The 16179-nt window shown below is 49.4% G+C and overlaps 1 protein-coding gene across 1 annotated transcript in view; it reads right to left on the bottom strand.

Moving 5' to 3' along the window:
* Nucleotides 1-251: 251 nt before the first annotated feature.
* Nucleotides 252-16179, bottom strand: part of LOC138249319 (transient receptor potential cation channel subfamily M member 2-like) — a 1037937-nt gene continuing 1022009 nt past the window's right edge. Inside the window, exons 29-30 of the mRNA XM_069203278.1 lie at nucleotides 13169-13314; nucleotides 252-343 (exon numbers count right to left, since the gene is read on the bottom strand). Coding sequence (XP_069059379.1) covers nucleotides 252-343; nucleotides 13169-13314 — 238 coding nt within the window. The remainder of the gene's footprint in view (nucleotides 344-13168; nucleotides 13315-16179) is intronic.

A 16179-nucleotide genomic window follows, 5' to 3' on the forward strand; every position in this document is an offset into this window, starting at 1 on the left:
GGGGAGACACTAGAGCCCTACCAGCTGCTCTTGGTGCTTCCATGGTGTCTCCTATAAAGCAATACAATAGTTCTGGCTCCAGTGTACATAACCTTTCAACAAGCAGCATTGATGGTGTTATAGGCACCTCATTTCTGCCAGGACAGCATCAAATCCGACACACAGATGGGGTGATTACTCATGCACAGTAGCAACTCTCTTCTTGACAACTTCCACCAAAGAAATCCCACTTCTGCACCCTTAGTACCTTTTTACTTCCCCTTCACCAATCTGCACCAAATCTGGAAAGATAATACATTGCCAGTAAACAAAAAAGAATGTGTCAGTGTGGATTGGTCAGACACTTCAATAATTATAAAGGGGACAGAGGGGCTCCAAAGCAAAACTCCTGTTGCAAGTAAAAAGGATTTACCATAAGAGATGTTTCTGAGTGAATAACTCTGAAACTGATAAACGAATGGTCATAACATTATATGGCTACTTTTCTGCTATTTAGTGCCTTTCAATGATTTGATGAAAACCCGTTAAGCAGTTTTGGAATATAAACCAAAATGTGAGTGCCACTGTGCAAGTCAACGCATGAGTATTGTTCTGTTAGAAGGCAATCTCACAGAAGCACAGTGCACAGCTGTAGGAGGCTGGCCTGGTTTGTAGTGGGTACCTATGGTACTTACACCTTATACCAGGTCCAGTTATCCCTTATTAGTGAAATGTAATCAGTGTCTAGACACCAGGCTCTCTAGGGGTAGCTGTGGATGAGCAGCCAAGGCCTAACTAGGAGACATGCAAAGCTCATGCAATACCACCGTAGTCTCACGCTACTCACACACATGAAAGAAAATACTCAGTGTCACAAAAATAAAGGTACTTTATTTTTAATGACACAAGGCCAAAAATACCTGAGACACTATACTCACTAAGGAAGTAAGTAATATACACAGTATATATGCTAGAATGCAGAAATAGCTGTAAAAACTGTTAGAAAACAGTGCTAATACTGAAAATCACAATAGTTAGAAATGGGCCTAGGAGGAACAAAAACCATATACTAAAATAGTGGAATGCAAAAGTTGGTTTCCCAAATAGGCAAGTACAGTGTGTAGAGGGGCGTTGGGAGTGTAAGAAAACACCAAATGCAAGTAATACAACCCACCCAGAGCACAGGAAAGCAGGAGTAAATAACCGTAACTTTCCTAGAACACACAAGAACACGTGATAGAAGATTTTGCAAAAACCAGAAGAGACTGCAAGACACCAATGATGGATTCCTGGACCTGAAGACCTGTGAAAGAAGAGGACCAAGTCCAAGAAGCACTGAGGAGTCCAGGGAGAACAGGAGCCCCTGCTAACCCGGATGAAGGTGCAAAAGAAGAACCACTGGTGAAGTGGAACAGTCAGTACTGCACCCAAGAAGAAGAATGTGGGTTACTGGTTGGTGCAGATGATATCCCACACCGGATGGATGATTGTAGTCTGGTTTGCGTCGCTGGATTCCACCAACAAGCCTTGGCACACGGAAAGCTCACAGTTAGCGGAAAAGGGTGCTGCCCAGGACCAGGAGGGACCTGGTAACCTCTACCTAGAAGGGAAAGAGAGAGGGGGCTCTCAGCAACTCAGAGAGCCCTCAGAAGACCAGGCAGCGCGCACAGGAGTCCCACAGCACGGGGACAAAGAAGGTGCAAAAGGAGGCCCAGGCAGCAGTACACGAAGGGATCGCATGCCGCCTGAGAACGACGCAGGCGGCTGTGCGTCGCAGGAAAGAGTGCTGGGGGCCGGAGCTGCAAGGTGCACGAAGAACTTCATGGAAGGATGCCACCAAGCCTTGGCAACTGCAAAACATGCGGTGTAAGGGGGTACGGTCTTGCGTAAGGAGGCAAGCTCTTACCTCCACCAAAGTTGGACAGCTGGACTTCAGGACCATCAGGACCACTTCAGTCCACCACGCATGTTGCTGGATTCACCCACTTCTTCAGGAGAGGGGACCCAAGCCACCGGTCGTCCCTGCAGAGGGGTGCCTGCTGAAGAAGGGAAGTGACTCCTTCACTTTAAGGCAGATTCCTTCGTTCTTCTGGTGCAGGCGGAAGTCTGGCTGTCCTCTGAGGATGCACGACCAGGAAACAGTTGCAGTTGCTGGTAGGAGCTGAAGATACAATGTTGCAGAAGACATCTTTGCTTCTATGTTTGAGTTGTAGAGTTTCTGGAGGGTCCAGATGCAGTTTTCTTTGGTAAGAAGGTGAAGTAAAGGATGCAGAGGATTCCTTCTGGAGTCTTGCTATCTAAATCTGAAGAACCACCCAAGAGAGAGACCCTAAATAGCCCTGAAAGGGGGATTGGTCAGCTAACAGATAAGCACTTATCAGGGGAGGGCTCTGACGTCACCTGCTGACACTGGCCACTCAGATGCTCCTAGAGAGCCCTGCCAACTTGGAATCCAAGATGGCAAAACCCAGGGACACTCTGGAGGAGTTCTGAGCACCACCCCTGGGGTGGTGATGGACAGGGGAGTTGTCACTCCGCATTCCTTTGTCCAGTTTTGCACCAGAGCAGGGACTGGGGGGGTCCATGAACCCGTGTAGACTGGATTATGCAAGGAGGGCATCATCTGTGCCCTTCAAAGCATTTCCAGAGGCTCTGGGAGGCTACTCCTCCCACGCCTGTAACACATATTTCCAAGGGGAGAGGGTGTAACATCCCTCTCCCAAAGGAAATCCTTTGTTCTGCCTTCCTGGGCTTGAACTGCTCAAGCAACACGAGGGCAGAAACCTGTTTGTGAGGTGGCAGTAGCTAGGGCTGCCTGTAAAACCTCATAAGGCTGTAATGGCAGTACTGGGGTCCTCTAAGGAGCCCCCAGAGTGCATGGAATTGTAGGAAAGTACCATCTTCCTTGGCATGTCACCCCCACTTTTACCTGTATGTCAGTATGTTTTTGCCTGTCTCACTGAGAGCCTGCTGGTCAGGACCCCAGTGCTTATAGTTTATGGCCTAATTTGGTGTCTGAATAGTGCTCAACTGTGTCACGGAGGCTCTGCTAATCAGAACCTCAGTGCTTATGATCTCTCTGCTTTTAAATATGTCACTATAGGCTAGTGACTTCATTTACCAATTTCATTTGGCACGCTGAACCCCCTCTTACAAGTCCCTAGTATATGGTACCTAGGTACCCAGGGCATTGGGGTTCCAGGGGATCCCTGTGGGCCGCAAATTTATTTTGCCACCCATAGGGAGCCCATGCAAAGGCAAAGGTTTTTATATAGCAAAAATATATTTTGTAACTTTATTTCTAGACCCAAAAGGATCTTTGTTGCAGGTGAATACAGTTGTAAGTTTGTATCAAGCTTATATATCAAATGCACTTTGTTTGGGTTTTGCAGATAAAACAATTTACAAATAAGTAATACTTTTCGATTTCAAACGTAGACAGTGCAATTTCTGATAGGAATCAATGCAGTCCTAGAAGAAGATATCGGGGGTTAGGATGTCCACAGGTCAGAGTTCAAGTTGACCCCAAAACGGCACCACCAGCAACACAGGGCTGCTCGGGTGCAGAGGTCAAATTTGGTGTTGGGTTTTCAATGGGATCCTATGAGGACTGGGGACACTCGCAATAAACAGGTTGCAGATAAGTACCTGTAGTTTTGGGGCACAGACCTAGGGGGTTTAGATAAGCATTGGGGGGAGGGGGCCTCAGGTCAGCATCAAACACACGCCCTCAGTGGCGGCCATGTGCAGGGTGGAAACACAGCGTCGGTAGCACAATGCTTTTCAATGGGGGAACCCCGGGGGTCACAGAGATGCTGCAGGCTGGGTCCAGGGGGTCGGTGGTGGAAAACCAAAAGCTGCACAAGTAGTAGAGGCTCCCACTGGACATTGCTGGACCATTGGTTGGATTCTCCAAGGCCAGGGGGCTGCGGATTCAGGGGTACCTGGGCATCGGGAATCTTCATCGGATCCGGTCGCTGTCAGGAGGGTCCTCCGGATTTAGACTGCAGGTGTCATCATGTTGGCCAGGAGGGGTCAACCCAGAGTGGACTTGAGGTCGAAATCACCTGGGGACCTTCTCTGGACTGGTGGGCCACCTGGACTCTGGACGTGGGACTTGGGTGCAGATTAGGCAGGGCTCATGGTTCCGGGGCGGTTCTGGAGTCCTTCTTGGCTGCTTCTTGTGGACAGAGCCTCAGCAGTACTTGGTCCTCTGGAGGGCAGGCAGTCCTCTGGGAGTTTGTAGAGGTTGCTGGTCCTGCAGGATGTGTCGTTGGGCCAAGTCAGTTGTCGTCTGGAGTCTTCTTCACCAGGAATCTGAACAGCAAGGATCAGAGATGCCCATAAATACTAGATTTAGGGGGGTTGCAGGGATCAGAGGTCAGTAGCCGGTGGCTACACCCTTCCTGTGGGGAAAGGGGTACATTCCTATCCCTACTTGCTACTTTCCTCCAAAGCAAGATGGAGGATTCTGCAAGGAGGGGGTCACTTTAACTCTGGACACCGTAGAAGTGGTCCCATCTGCAGTGGTCACTGCTCCTTGTTTTACCTAATTGTCCCGCTGGACCTGGTGCCAAAAAAGGGGCTTAGTCCAGGGTGCAGGCATCTCCACTATGTAATAGGATGCATTAGCTTTTGACACTCACCGCCAAGTGTTGCAGTTCCTACAGGGGGGAGGTGTGTAGCACCTCAACCAGAGCAGGATTTGTTCCTGACCCCAGAGAGCACAAAGGCTCTCACCCCATGGGGTCAGAAACTTGCCTGTTAGTGGTAGGCTGGCACAGACCGGTCAGCCTTACACTAAAGGAGTGGGTGAAATACAGGGGTCATCTCTAAGATGCCGCCTGTGTGCATTTTACAATAAATCCAACAGTGGCATCAGCATGGGCTTATTGAGCTGAGAAGTTTGATACCAAACTTCCTAGACTTCAGTGAAGCCATCATGGAGCTGACGATTTTGTAATGACATACTCCCAGCCCATGTACTTAATATGGCCACTCTACACTTACAATGCCTAAAAATGGACTTAAACACTGTAGGGGCATATTGCTCATGCAGCTATGCCCACATCTGTGGTATAGTGCACCCTGCCTTAGGGCTGTAAGGCCTGCTAGAGGTTTGACATTTATGCCACAGGCAGAGGTTGGTAGGCATGGCACCCAGAAAGGAATGCTATGTCGACTTTACCTTTTATTGCCCACCAGCACACACAAGCTGCAATGGCAGTGTGCATGTATTTGGTGAGGGGTCTCTTAAGGTGGCATAATATGTGACACAAACCTTAGGGACCTTTTCTGGCCGCAGAGTCCTTGGTATCACTGTTACCTTTTACAAGGAACTTCACTGTGTGCCAGGGCTGTGCCAATTTTGGAAATCATGATACAGTTTAGGGAAAGAACACCAGTGCAGGGACCTGGTTAGGAGGATCCCAACACACACTCTGTCAAGTTAGAATCAACATCAGGCAAAAAGTGGGAGGGGTAACTGTAGGAGGCTGGCCTGGTTTGTAGTGGTACCATGGGTACTTACACCTTATACCAGGTCAAGTTATGCCTTATTAGTGAAGTAGTAGTGTTCTAGCACCTTAGGCTGACAGAGGTAGCTATAGCAGAGCAGCTTAGGCTGAACTAGGAGACATGCAAAGCTCATGCAATACCACTTATAGTTATACAGTACTTATACACAAGTAAAGACAATACTTAGGGGGTCATTCTGACCCTGGCGGTAATTACCGCCATGGCGGAGGTCGGCGGTAGCACCACCAACAGGCTGGCGGTGCACCGCTGGGCATTCTGACCGTGGCGGTTCAGCCGCGGCCAGAAACGGAAAGTCGCCGCCATGGAGATTCTGACACCCCCTACCGCCATCCGGTTCCTGGCGGTTCTCCCGCCAGGAACAGGATGGCGGTAGGGGGTGCTGCGGGGCCCCTGGGGGCCCCTGCAGTGCCCATGCCAATGGCATGGGCACTGCAGGGGCCCCCGTAAGAGGGCCCCACTGTGTATTTCAGTGTCTGCAATGCAGACACTGAAATACGCGACGGGTGCAAACTGCACCCGTCGCACCCCTGCAACTACGCCGGCTCAATTCTGAGCCGGCGTCCTCGTTGCAGGGGCATTTTCTCTGGGCCGGCGGGCGCTCTTTTGGAGAGCGCCCGCCGGCCCAGAGGAAATGTCTGAATGGCCGCCGCGGTCTTTTGACCGCGGTGCGGTCATTTGGCGGCTCCCTCCAGGCGGGCGGCTCCCGCCGCCCGCCGGGCTCAGAATGAGCCCCTTAGTGTTACCAAAAATAAAGGTATTTGTTTGGGTGACACAGTACCAAACATATATCTTAGAGACAATACTCCTTCTGGAGGTAAGTATTATACACAATATATACACTAGACACCAAAATTAGACAAGTAAGTATAATACTTACAATGCAAACAATAGAAAATGATATAGAATGCAATGGGAGAGAATAGGTCTAGGGGCAACACAAACCATATACTAAGAAAGTGGAATGAGAATCACAAATTCCCCCCTAGACAAGTGTAGTGTGTGCAGAATCGCTGGGAGAGTACGAATACAGTAAAGGTAAGTAAATTACCCCACCCCAGAGCCCAGAAAAGCAGGAGTAAAGTACTGCAAATTTCCTTAGGACACACTACACCTTGTGATTGGGATTTTGCAGCAACCAACCAAGTCTGCGAACAACAACTGCTAGATTCCTGGACCTGAAGACCAGCAAAGGAATGGGACCAAGTCCAGAAGTCGAAAGAAGTTCCAGGAAGGACAGGAGCCCCTGACAACACAGAAGAGGGTGCAAAAGAAGAGTCCCCGGTTAGTCGAAGACTGCAGGAATGCACAATAGGAAGATGCCACTGGGTTCCTGCATGATGCAAAGGATGATCCCTGACATGAAGATCGTTGCAGACATGATTTCGTGCTGGATGTCGCCAACAAGCCTTGGTTACGACAAAAGTGCATTTTGCATCAAAATGGCGCTGGATGGACCCAGGAGGGACCTGGAGGCCTAAACTCTGTGTGACGAAGGAAGAGGGGGCTCTCAGCACTTTAAGCCCTCAGGATGCCAGCCAGAACCCCCAGGAGTCCCAGGACACGGGGATAAAGGAGGTGCAAAACGAGGTTGATGCAGCACAACAAAGGAAGGTCCCACGCCGCTGGAGAACAACTCAGCGAGCTGAGCGTCGCAGGATGGAGTGCAGGGGACCTGGACCAGGCTGTACACGAAGGAATTTTAAAAACAGTGCACAGAGGCCTCAGGAGGTGAAGAAGACCCAGTACATGGGGGTACCATTGCTCTCTGGGAAGGCAAGGTCTTAACTCCTCCAAATTGCATCAGCAGGACCTCAGGACAGTCTATGTCGATGATGTCCACCCTCTGTGTCCTTAGGAGCATGCTCGTCGCTGTGAAAGGAGTCCAAGGGTACCGATCGTCGTCTTGAAAGGTGCCTGCTGGAGCAGGGGAGTAACTCCATCACCCCACTGGAGATTTCTTAGGTCCTTCTGATGCAGGATGAAGACAGGGAGTCCTCAGAGCGTGCACACTGTGGAAACTGTTGCAGTTGCTGGCTGGAGCTGAAGTTGCAGAGGAAAAGTATCCCTTGTGGATACTTTGTTGCTGTTACAGCAGTTCCTGGAGCAGGCTGCGGTTGATACGAGGTCAGAGGATTATGAAGTAGTTGCAGAAGATTCCTGAAGGAAACCTGCAAGCAGAATCTGGAGAGAACCCACAGGAGAGACCCTAAATAGCCCTGAGAGTGGGATTGGCTACCTTATCAGGTATGGACCTATCAGGAGGGGTCTCTGACGTCACCTGCTGGCACTGCCCAATCAGAGCCCTCCAGAGTGCCCACACCTTGCAAAGCAAGATGGCTGAAGTCTGGAACACACTGGAGGAGCTCTGGGCACCTCCCCTAGGGTGGTGTTGGACAGGGGAGTGGTCACTCCCCTTTCCTTTGTCCAGTTTCCCACTTGAGCAGGAGAGAAGGGGTCCCTGTAGACTGGTTTATGCAAGGAGGGCACCATCTGTGCCCTTCAAAGCATTGCCAGAGGCTGGGGGAGGCTACCCCTCCCCAGCCTGTAACACCTATTTCCAAGGAGTGTAACATCCTGCTCTCAGAGGAAATGCTTTGTTCTGCCTTCCAGGGACTGGGCTGCCCAGACTCCAGGAGGGCAGAACCCTGTCTGTGAGGTGGCAGCAGCTGTAGTTGTAGTGCAAGCATCAGAAAGCTGGTTTGGCAGTACTGGGGGGTCCATAGTGGAGCCCCCAGGATCCATGGAAATGGCTCCCCAATACCAGATTTGGAATGGGGGGGCTCAATTCCATGATCTTAGACATGTTACATGGCCATATTTGGAGTTACCATTGTGAAGCTATATATAGGTATTGACCTATATATATGTAGTGCACTCGTGTAATGGCGTACCCGCACTCACAAAGTCTGAGGTAGTGGCCCTGAACTATGTGAGGGGACCTTTGTTAGTGCAAGGGTGACTTCACGCTTAGTAACTTTGCACCTAACCTTCTGCAAGTGAAGGTTAGACATATAGGTGACTTATAAGTTACTTAAGTGCAGTGAAAATGGCTGTGAAATAACGTGTGCTTTATTTCACACAGGCTGCAATGGCAGGCCTGTGCAAGGGTTTGTCTGAGCTCCTTATGGGTGGCAAAAGAAATGCTGCAGCCCATATGGATCTCCTGGAACCTCAATGCCCTGGGTAACTAGGTACCATATACTAGGGACTTATAAGGGGGGGTCCAGTGTGCCAATTGGAATTGGTAAATGAAGTCACTAGCCTATAGTGACAAATTTCAAAGCAGAGAGAGCATAAGCACTGAGGTTCTGATTAGCAGAGCCTCAGTGACACAGTCAAGCACTACTGACAACACACACGTTAGGCCACAAACTATGAGCACTGGGGTCCAGGCTAGCAGGATCAAAGTGATACAGGCAAAACACACTGACATATAGGTTTTTATATATGAGAACTGGGGTCCTGGCTAGCAGGATCCCAGTGACACAGTAAAAACACACTGACACACACTCACAAACAGGCCAAAAGTGGGGATAACCATGCTAGAAAGAGGCTACTTTCTCACAGTAGCCATGCCAAAAGGGACACTTTCTACAGTAATAGCTGCCAGAAAAATAGTTTTCAACATCAGGAGCCTGAGAGAACAATTATGTAGTGGCTCAAAAAAAAAAGATGCACACATCAGGAATTCGAGGCTCAAATTCAAGTACCATTGGGCATTGACAAAAGACTTACAAGAGAACCCGGGAAAGATGGGCAGAGAAGGGGGTCAACAGACTTGTCTGTGCACCATGCCACAAGTGTCTTTCAACGTTATGTGTATACCGTTTTGGTGTAGGGACACCTGACTGCCAAGATTATGTTACAGACTTCGGGCGGAAGGTCAAAAGCTGTCAACTATCAAAGCTCAAGTTCCATTGAAATTGGCGGAGAGTAGACAGGTTTGCGTGAAGAACCCTCCCCTACTGCTGCAACAGAAGATCATTCCGAAGGGGCAGTCTGAACGGAGCATCAAAAGACATGCTCAGCAGCTCGGGATATCAGACTCTCTGTGCCCAGTCCGGAGTTACAAGTATGAGTTGGGTCCGATTGTTCCTGATCTTCTTGAGAACTTTGGCAGAAGTTGTATGTACAGGAGGCCTGAGCTCCACTCAAGAAGAAAAGCGTCTCTTAACGATTTCCGCCTTGGAAACTCCCATGCACAAAACTGCTGACTGCCTGTTCTCGGCAGAGGTGAACAGATCTAACCAAGGCTGAAAGGGACATTGCTCCACCTTTAGATAGATATGCCATTAGTGAACCGCTAGCCATTTTCGGCTAAGTTTGTCTGCTCTCGCGTTCAGTGAGCCCGCCAGATATTGAACCACCAGGGATATGCCCTGCTGCTCCAGCCAAGTCCAAAGGTGTGGAGCCTCTTGACGAAGGGTCCATGAGCCCACCCTGCACTGCTTGTTGCAGTACCACATGGCTGCAGTATCTTCCCCTTGATAGAGGGAAGAAAGGATTTCAATGCCAGTTGGATCTTATGGAGATCCAACACCTTGATGTGGAGTCCTGCTTCCTCCAGAAACCAGATGCATCTGATTTTCACCTCTCCCAGATGGCCTCCAAGCCCTATTAGGTCTGGTTGGAAAGTGAGAGGGGGTCTGCCTCTGGTCCAATCGTGGTTCGTTAACCACCACTGCAGTATTTTCACAGTCCGCTCCGAGATCTGGACCATGTCGCAGAGATTACTTCTGATGGTGTGCCCACTGGAACTTCAGGTCCCACAGCAGAGCCTACATATGCCATCTGGCATGTCTCACAAGCAGTATGCAGGAGGCAATGAGACCCAGGAGCCTCAGAGTCATTCTCACCGAAATACAGGATAGAGGCTGAAACATCAGTATCATAGCCTGAATATCCAGGACTCACCACTTCAGGATAAGCCCGAAACTGCACTGTGTCCAGAACAGCTCCAATGAAAGGGAACGTCTGAAAGGGAGTCAGGTGTGACTTTGCGATGTTTATAGTTAACTCCAGAGAACGTAGGAGGTCCGCAATAGTCGGGTGGCGGGTGACGACAGCCTGGGGTGAACCCACCTTGAACTGCCCATTGTCCAGATAGGGGACGACAGAAACCCATGATCTTCACAGAGGAGCTGCAACCACAGCCATCACCTTGGTGAACACCCGAGGGCCGCTAGTAAGGATAAAGGGGAGCACAGTGAACTGCAAGTGCTTGTGGTGGGATAGTCTTGCAGCGGGACAGTGTAGCACCTTTGGACTATCTGCAAACCCCACCTGTCTGAAGTAATGGATTGTCAGTGGGGCAGGTGATTGCGGAAGGTGGGGAGGAGGCAGACAAGGAGGGTTTAAAGGCTGCTGCAGAGGGGGGTGGCAGTCTGACCAGACCGCCGGCCACCAGACTCACAAGGTAAGTGGGTCCCGGGCCCTTGGCCATGCAGAGGCTAGGCAGCATGCACAGCATAGTGGCTGGACAGGAATGGGCATGGTTAGTAACCCCTTCCGTAGCCACAAAAGGGGCGAAAGGCAGACTGGAGGGGACGAGGAGCCTCCTCGAGGCCCAAGGACCTGGTTGTAGCACAAGAATCCTTAAAGAACTTGAGCGCTGAGCCTGTCTTGTCTCTGAAGAGACACTTGCTGTTGAAGGGCATGGCCATTAAAGAAGATTGTACATCCCCTGAAAAGCCTGATGCCCTCAGCCAGGTGTGGCCCCTCAGGGCCAGTGTCGTTGAAACCATGCTGCCTAGCGAATCGGTTGTGTCAAGTCTGCAATGAATCGTGAACTTTGCTGCATCTCTTCCATTAGCAACAGCCTGAGAGAGTACAGCCCGCGCCTCCTCTGAGACCTGTGGCAGCACTCATGCCACCATATCCCACAGTGTGTGGAAGTAATGGCCCAACACTGACCACAATGCAAGGCTGGTGGAAGAAAACATTTTCTACGCCAAGGTCTTAAGACCAATTTCATAGATCTTCACTGGTGCATTTAAAACTATACAACAAGAATATGTCTCACTTCAACAATCATTTCTCTTCTGAGGTTAGCTTACAGCACTTGTTTTTAAAAGGCTAGAAAAGTGGAATCTCCATGCTACAAAGCACTTGCTTTGGACCCAGAATGGAACTCTATAGGCAGTACTTGTCCCACAATGTACCAACATGAAATGTGTGTGGCACCAACCATCTTCCTGTGCTTCAACATTTATGCCAAACTCATCTAGACAGAAGATCCTTCTTAATCATTTCCACTGACTCTGTATCGAACCCCCCAATGAACATCTACCACATTCCCACCACCTGGCCTGAGGTGATCTGAAGTACTGGGTTGAAGTGCTCTGGTTCATCAAGCACCACCACACCTGCATCTGCCATCTGACAATCTGAACTAGCAGAGACTTGCATTGACCTGCACTGTTCCAGTCTGACTGATCCAGGGAACCCAAATAATCTCACACTTCCCATTGACAAGACAAATCCTCTCTACTTGGTCGATGTCAGCAACACAGTCCAGTCACTAATCTAGAAAGTCTTCAGTAGACTTTGGCATAACAATTTAAACGACTAAGGCCCTTATTACGACCCTGGCGTTCGGCGGTAATTTGGGGAAAGGTACAGCCAACAGGCTGGCGGTACCTTTCCCCAAATTATGACATTGGAGGTTTGGCTCAAGTCAAACCGCCAATGTACCACTTCGTCCGCCAGGGTGGTAACGACCACTAGGTTGGAGACTTCAGTCTCCAGCCGGGCAGCTGTCACAATCCCACCCTCAGGATTACGACCCCGCCTACCACCATGGTTTTCGTGGCAAGCGTACTGCCACGAAAACCATGGCGGTAGGCACTATCAGTGCCAGGAAATTCCTTCCCCTGTCCCCCTCCCCTACCCAGTGGCCTTCCGCTCCCTCTCCTGCCCCCGCACATTTTCACACCCACAAGCGCACACACATACACACACGCATACCCACATCCACCCACGCATGCACACATACATACCCACACACCAACATACTTTGCTGCACACATGCACTCACAACACACACATACACTCACATTCAGGCATGCACGCACTCATTCAAGGCGATTCACACCTGCATGCACGCAGTCATAATCAGACCCCCCCCACACACAACACCCCCACACACGCACAGAACACCCCCTCTCCTGTGAGAGAACCCGACTTACCTGCTTGCAGGGGGTCCTCCGGCTGGAGACGGGACGCGGCGCTGCAGCCAGCAGCAGCATTCGCCAGCAAAACACCGGCAGGCCGCATCATTGCTCATGATACGGTCGGCGGTGTTATGCTGGCCGGCGCTGCTGCTGACAGCAGCGCCACCTTACCACCGTCCGCCGCCATGACCGTCGGCGGTATTTCGCCAGCGTTCTGGTGGAATTCCGTCGAGTGTCATAATGTGGGTGGGCGGCTGGTAGCCATAGCAACAGTATGTTGGCGGCCATCGCCGTGGCAGTAGGCGGCAGTTATCGCCAATGTTGTAATGAGGGCCTAAATGTTACAAAAAAAACGTCTATAATAATACAATCCTCATAGAAGTCAAATTAATCATAGAAATGCTCACAAGATGTTTTAGTCTGGTTAAGAAATCTGTACTTACAGAGCTGTATTTTGGCTTTTGATGGACGCAGTCTGCAGATGTATCTAATCAAAATGTACAAATGACAAAAGATAATGAGGGGTGGTGGGGCACAGGGTCTGTTGTGGTAATCCGAAATCAGGGTATAACGCTGGAACCTCCAGACCTCATCCGTGTGATCTTCCACCTCCGAAAATGTATTACTGAAAAAAAGCAGGATGACAATTATAAAAATGGGAGGCAGTTTAACAAATAGGAAAAAAATAAAACAAGGAGAAAAAGCACAAAAACAAATCTAAAACTGAATAAAAGACAAGGGAATTAGAGTCTACATACAAGAACACACAAGTGAGAGTCAAAGAAACAGAATAACACAAGCAGAATGAATCTGAGAAAAAAGAAGTTTCAGAACCAACCTAGGTAACGCAAACCAGACACACAGACATTCTAAGAAAGTGACAGCACAAATATTTTAGAGGTGGAAATTATAAGAGATGTAACAAGAGAAACAGGACAAAGACATGGTTTTAGAAACTGGTTTGGTGGTTGACTGAGGTGTGAGCCCTGGTCAAGTAACAGCCACTATCCCTTGGAGGGTGAACCACACAAAGTCATTAAATTAACATGTGCTTAACCCTGGGTAGTTTGGCACAAAAACTAGCCAGGCATGCCAAAGTACTTATGCAGCACAGAAGCAGTAACAAAGTATAATCACAACACAAGAAAATTCCCAAACCAATTTAGCAAAATAGAGCAAATTTTAATGAATTATTTGACACCAAAACAATACAACTCCAATAAGTAGAACTGGAATTATGAATTATTAACATTTCTAGTAAAAACTAGAACCTAAAAGCACCAACTGTGGACATCTAGTCGCCCAAGACTGGGTCACAGTAAAAATAATATGTCTGACTGCGCTGGAGCGTGGCTCAGATAATAAAAGTGGATTGGGCCCGGTCAACGTTTATCTTCATAATTAGAAGAAATTCTGAGAAAAAGTGTCTGAGAGGGTAAAATTCAGGGAGCAAGGTTGCAGTAGGTGTCCGAGGAAGGAGCATTGTCATCGGATGGCCTTGGTTTAAAGCAACGGTGAAAAATTCGGACTGAGTTGCTAAAAAGGAAGCTGAAAATCTCCAGCAGGATGAAGCAAAGGGCTGTAATCGAAGATAGTTCTACTAGGTCAGATAGCACATTGGCAAAGAACCGCTAAAACAAATTTGCTGCAGTGGAGAAGAATGTACTAAAGCTGCAAAGTAAATCTGATGGGCAATGCACCTTGAGCGGACAGGCGAGCAGGCTGGTCCCGATCTTCTCCTCATTTCCAAGGCACCTTTGGGCCAAAATTTGTCTCTGTCCTCAGTTTTGGCCACCTGGGCACCTTCAGCACCCTTACTAAGAGTCCAAGATTGGTAGGACACCTCTTGGGAGGTTCAGGACTCACTCAGGCTCAGTCCATGTGGGGTTCAAAATGGTTGGAGCCCTCTCTCTCCCTGTGGCTCTGAACAGGTGTGCAGCAAACTAGCCCTTGGAGACACATCTGAAAGTTCTGGGTGCAGGTAAAGAAGCAGGGCTCACCTGCAGTGACAATGCAGGGTTGTCAGGGCCTTTAGGTGAAGGCAAAGCGTAGGCTATTCAGTTGTAAGTGGGGCTCTGCTCAACTTCGCCCCCTCCATCTTGCCAGCATATGGTCCATTGAAGCATGCATAATTCCTCTACTGTGTGACTGTCTGGGAGGAATTCACAAGTCTGTCAGCTAAACCCAGTCATGTGACCCAAGACAGGCTGCAGGCACAAAAGGCTAAGGGCAGGACAATGCCAACTTTCTAAAAGTGGCACTTTCAAAACTGTAATGAAAAATCGTGACTTTACCTTTAAAGAGGGTTTAACATTATAATTTCATAGATACCAAACATGGCATATCTACCTGCTCCCATTTAGGAATTACAGCTTATTAAATCTAATAAAAATCCCCAATGTTATCAGGACAGGGATAGGCCTCACAGTAGTGAAAACAAATTTCGTTTTTCACTACCAGCACATGTACAACATAAAAGTATATGCCCAACCAATTGCACAGCATCCTGCCCTACTGGTTACCTAGGACCTACCTTAGGGGTGTCTTATATGTGATAAAAGGGGAGTTTAAGCCTTGGTAAGAGGTTAAAATGCCAAGTCGACATTGCAGTGTACCACTACATTCATACTGCAGTGGCAGGACTGGGACAAGTACTAAGGTGCTACTTGAGAGAGTGGCACAATAAGTACCGAAGGCCCACTAGTACCGTTCAATTTACAGGCCCTCGGAACATGGTATACCACTCAACAAAGGACTTGGATGTAAATTAAATAGGTCAATTGGGTATAAGCCAACTAACCCATGATTTAACCCCTTAAGTGAGGGCGTCGGCCACTGGCCGACGCCCGCACTACCTCCCTAGTGCGGGTCACGACCAGTGGCCGACACCGGCGGGGAGGCAGTTGAAAATCCTCGGGTGCGTTGCACCCGATTATTTTCTTTTTTTATTTTATCTCTGGGAAACACGGAAGAGCTTCTGTGTCTCCCCTCACTCACCACCCGCCCTCGCGGTGCGCTGACGTCACACTGTTGTTTTCCCCATCGGAGCAGGAAGCAGCCATAGGGCTGCTTCCTGCTCCGATGGGGAAAACGGCCCCAAACGGCCTTTCCCACGTTCGGGAGGCCTCGTATGAAAGGGGAGACTCTCCCCTTTCATACGAGGCCTTCCTGAATGCGTTTCCTGGCCCCTGATTGCAGCACAGCTGCGATCGGGGGCCAGGAAACACCACTAGACGCCAGGGATTTCACTTGGGGGGGTCGGCCCACCTAGGAAAACGGTCCCCCTCCCCCCCCCCCCGGGCCGTATTTTTTTAATTTAATGTTGGGGCCCCCGGGGACATTGACAGGGGGTCACCCATAGGGAGGGCGACCCCCTGTGGGGCCATATTTTACAATGTTGATGTTGGGGCCCCAGAACCTCATCAGAGCCCCACAAGTCACCCTATCTTGGATTCCCCTAGGTGTCTAGTTTTCAGAACTGTGCAGGTTT

The sequence above is a fragment of the Pleurodeles waltl genome, chromosome 8 (genome assembly GCF_031143425.1).
Source record: "Pleurodeles waltl isolate 20211129_DDA chromosome 8, aPleWal1.hap1.20221129, whole genome shotgun sequence".
Taxonomy (NCBI): domain Eukaryota; kingdom Metazoa; phylum Chordata; class Amphibia; order Caudata; family Salamandridae; genus Pleurodeles; species Pleurodeles waltl.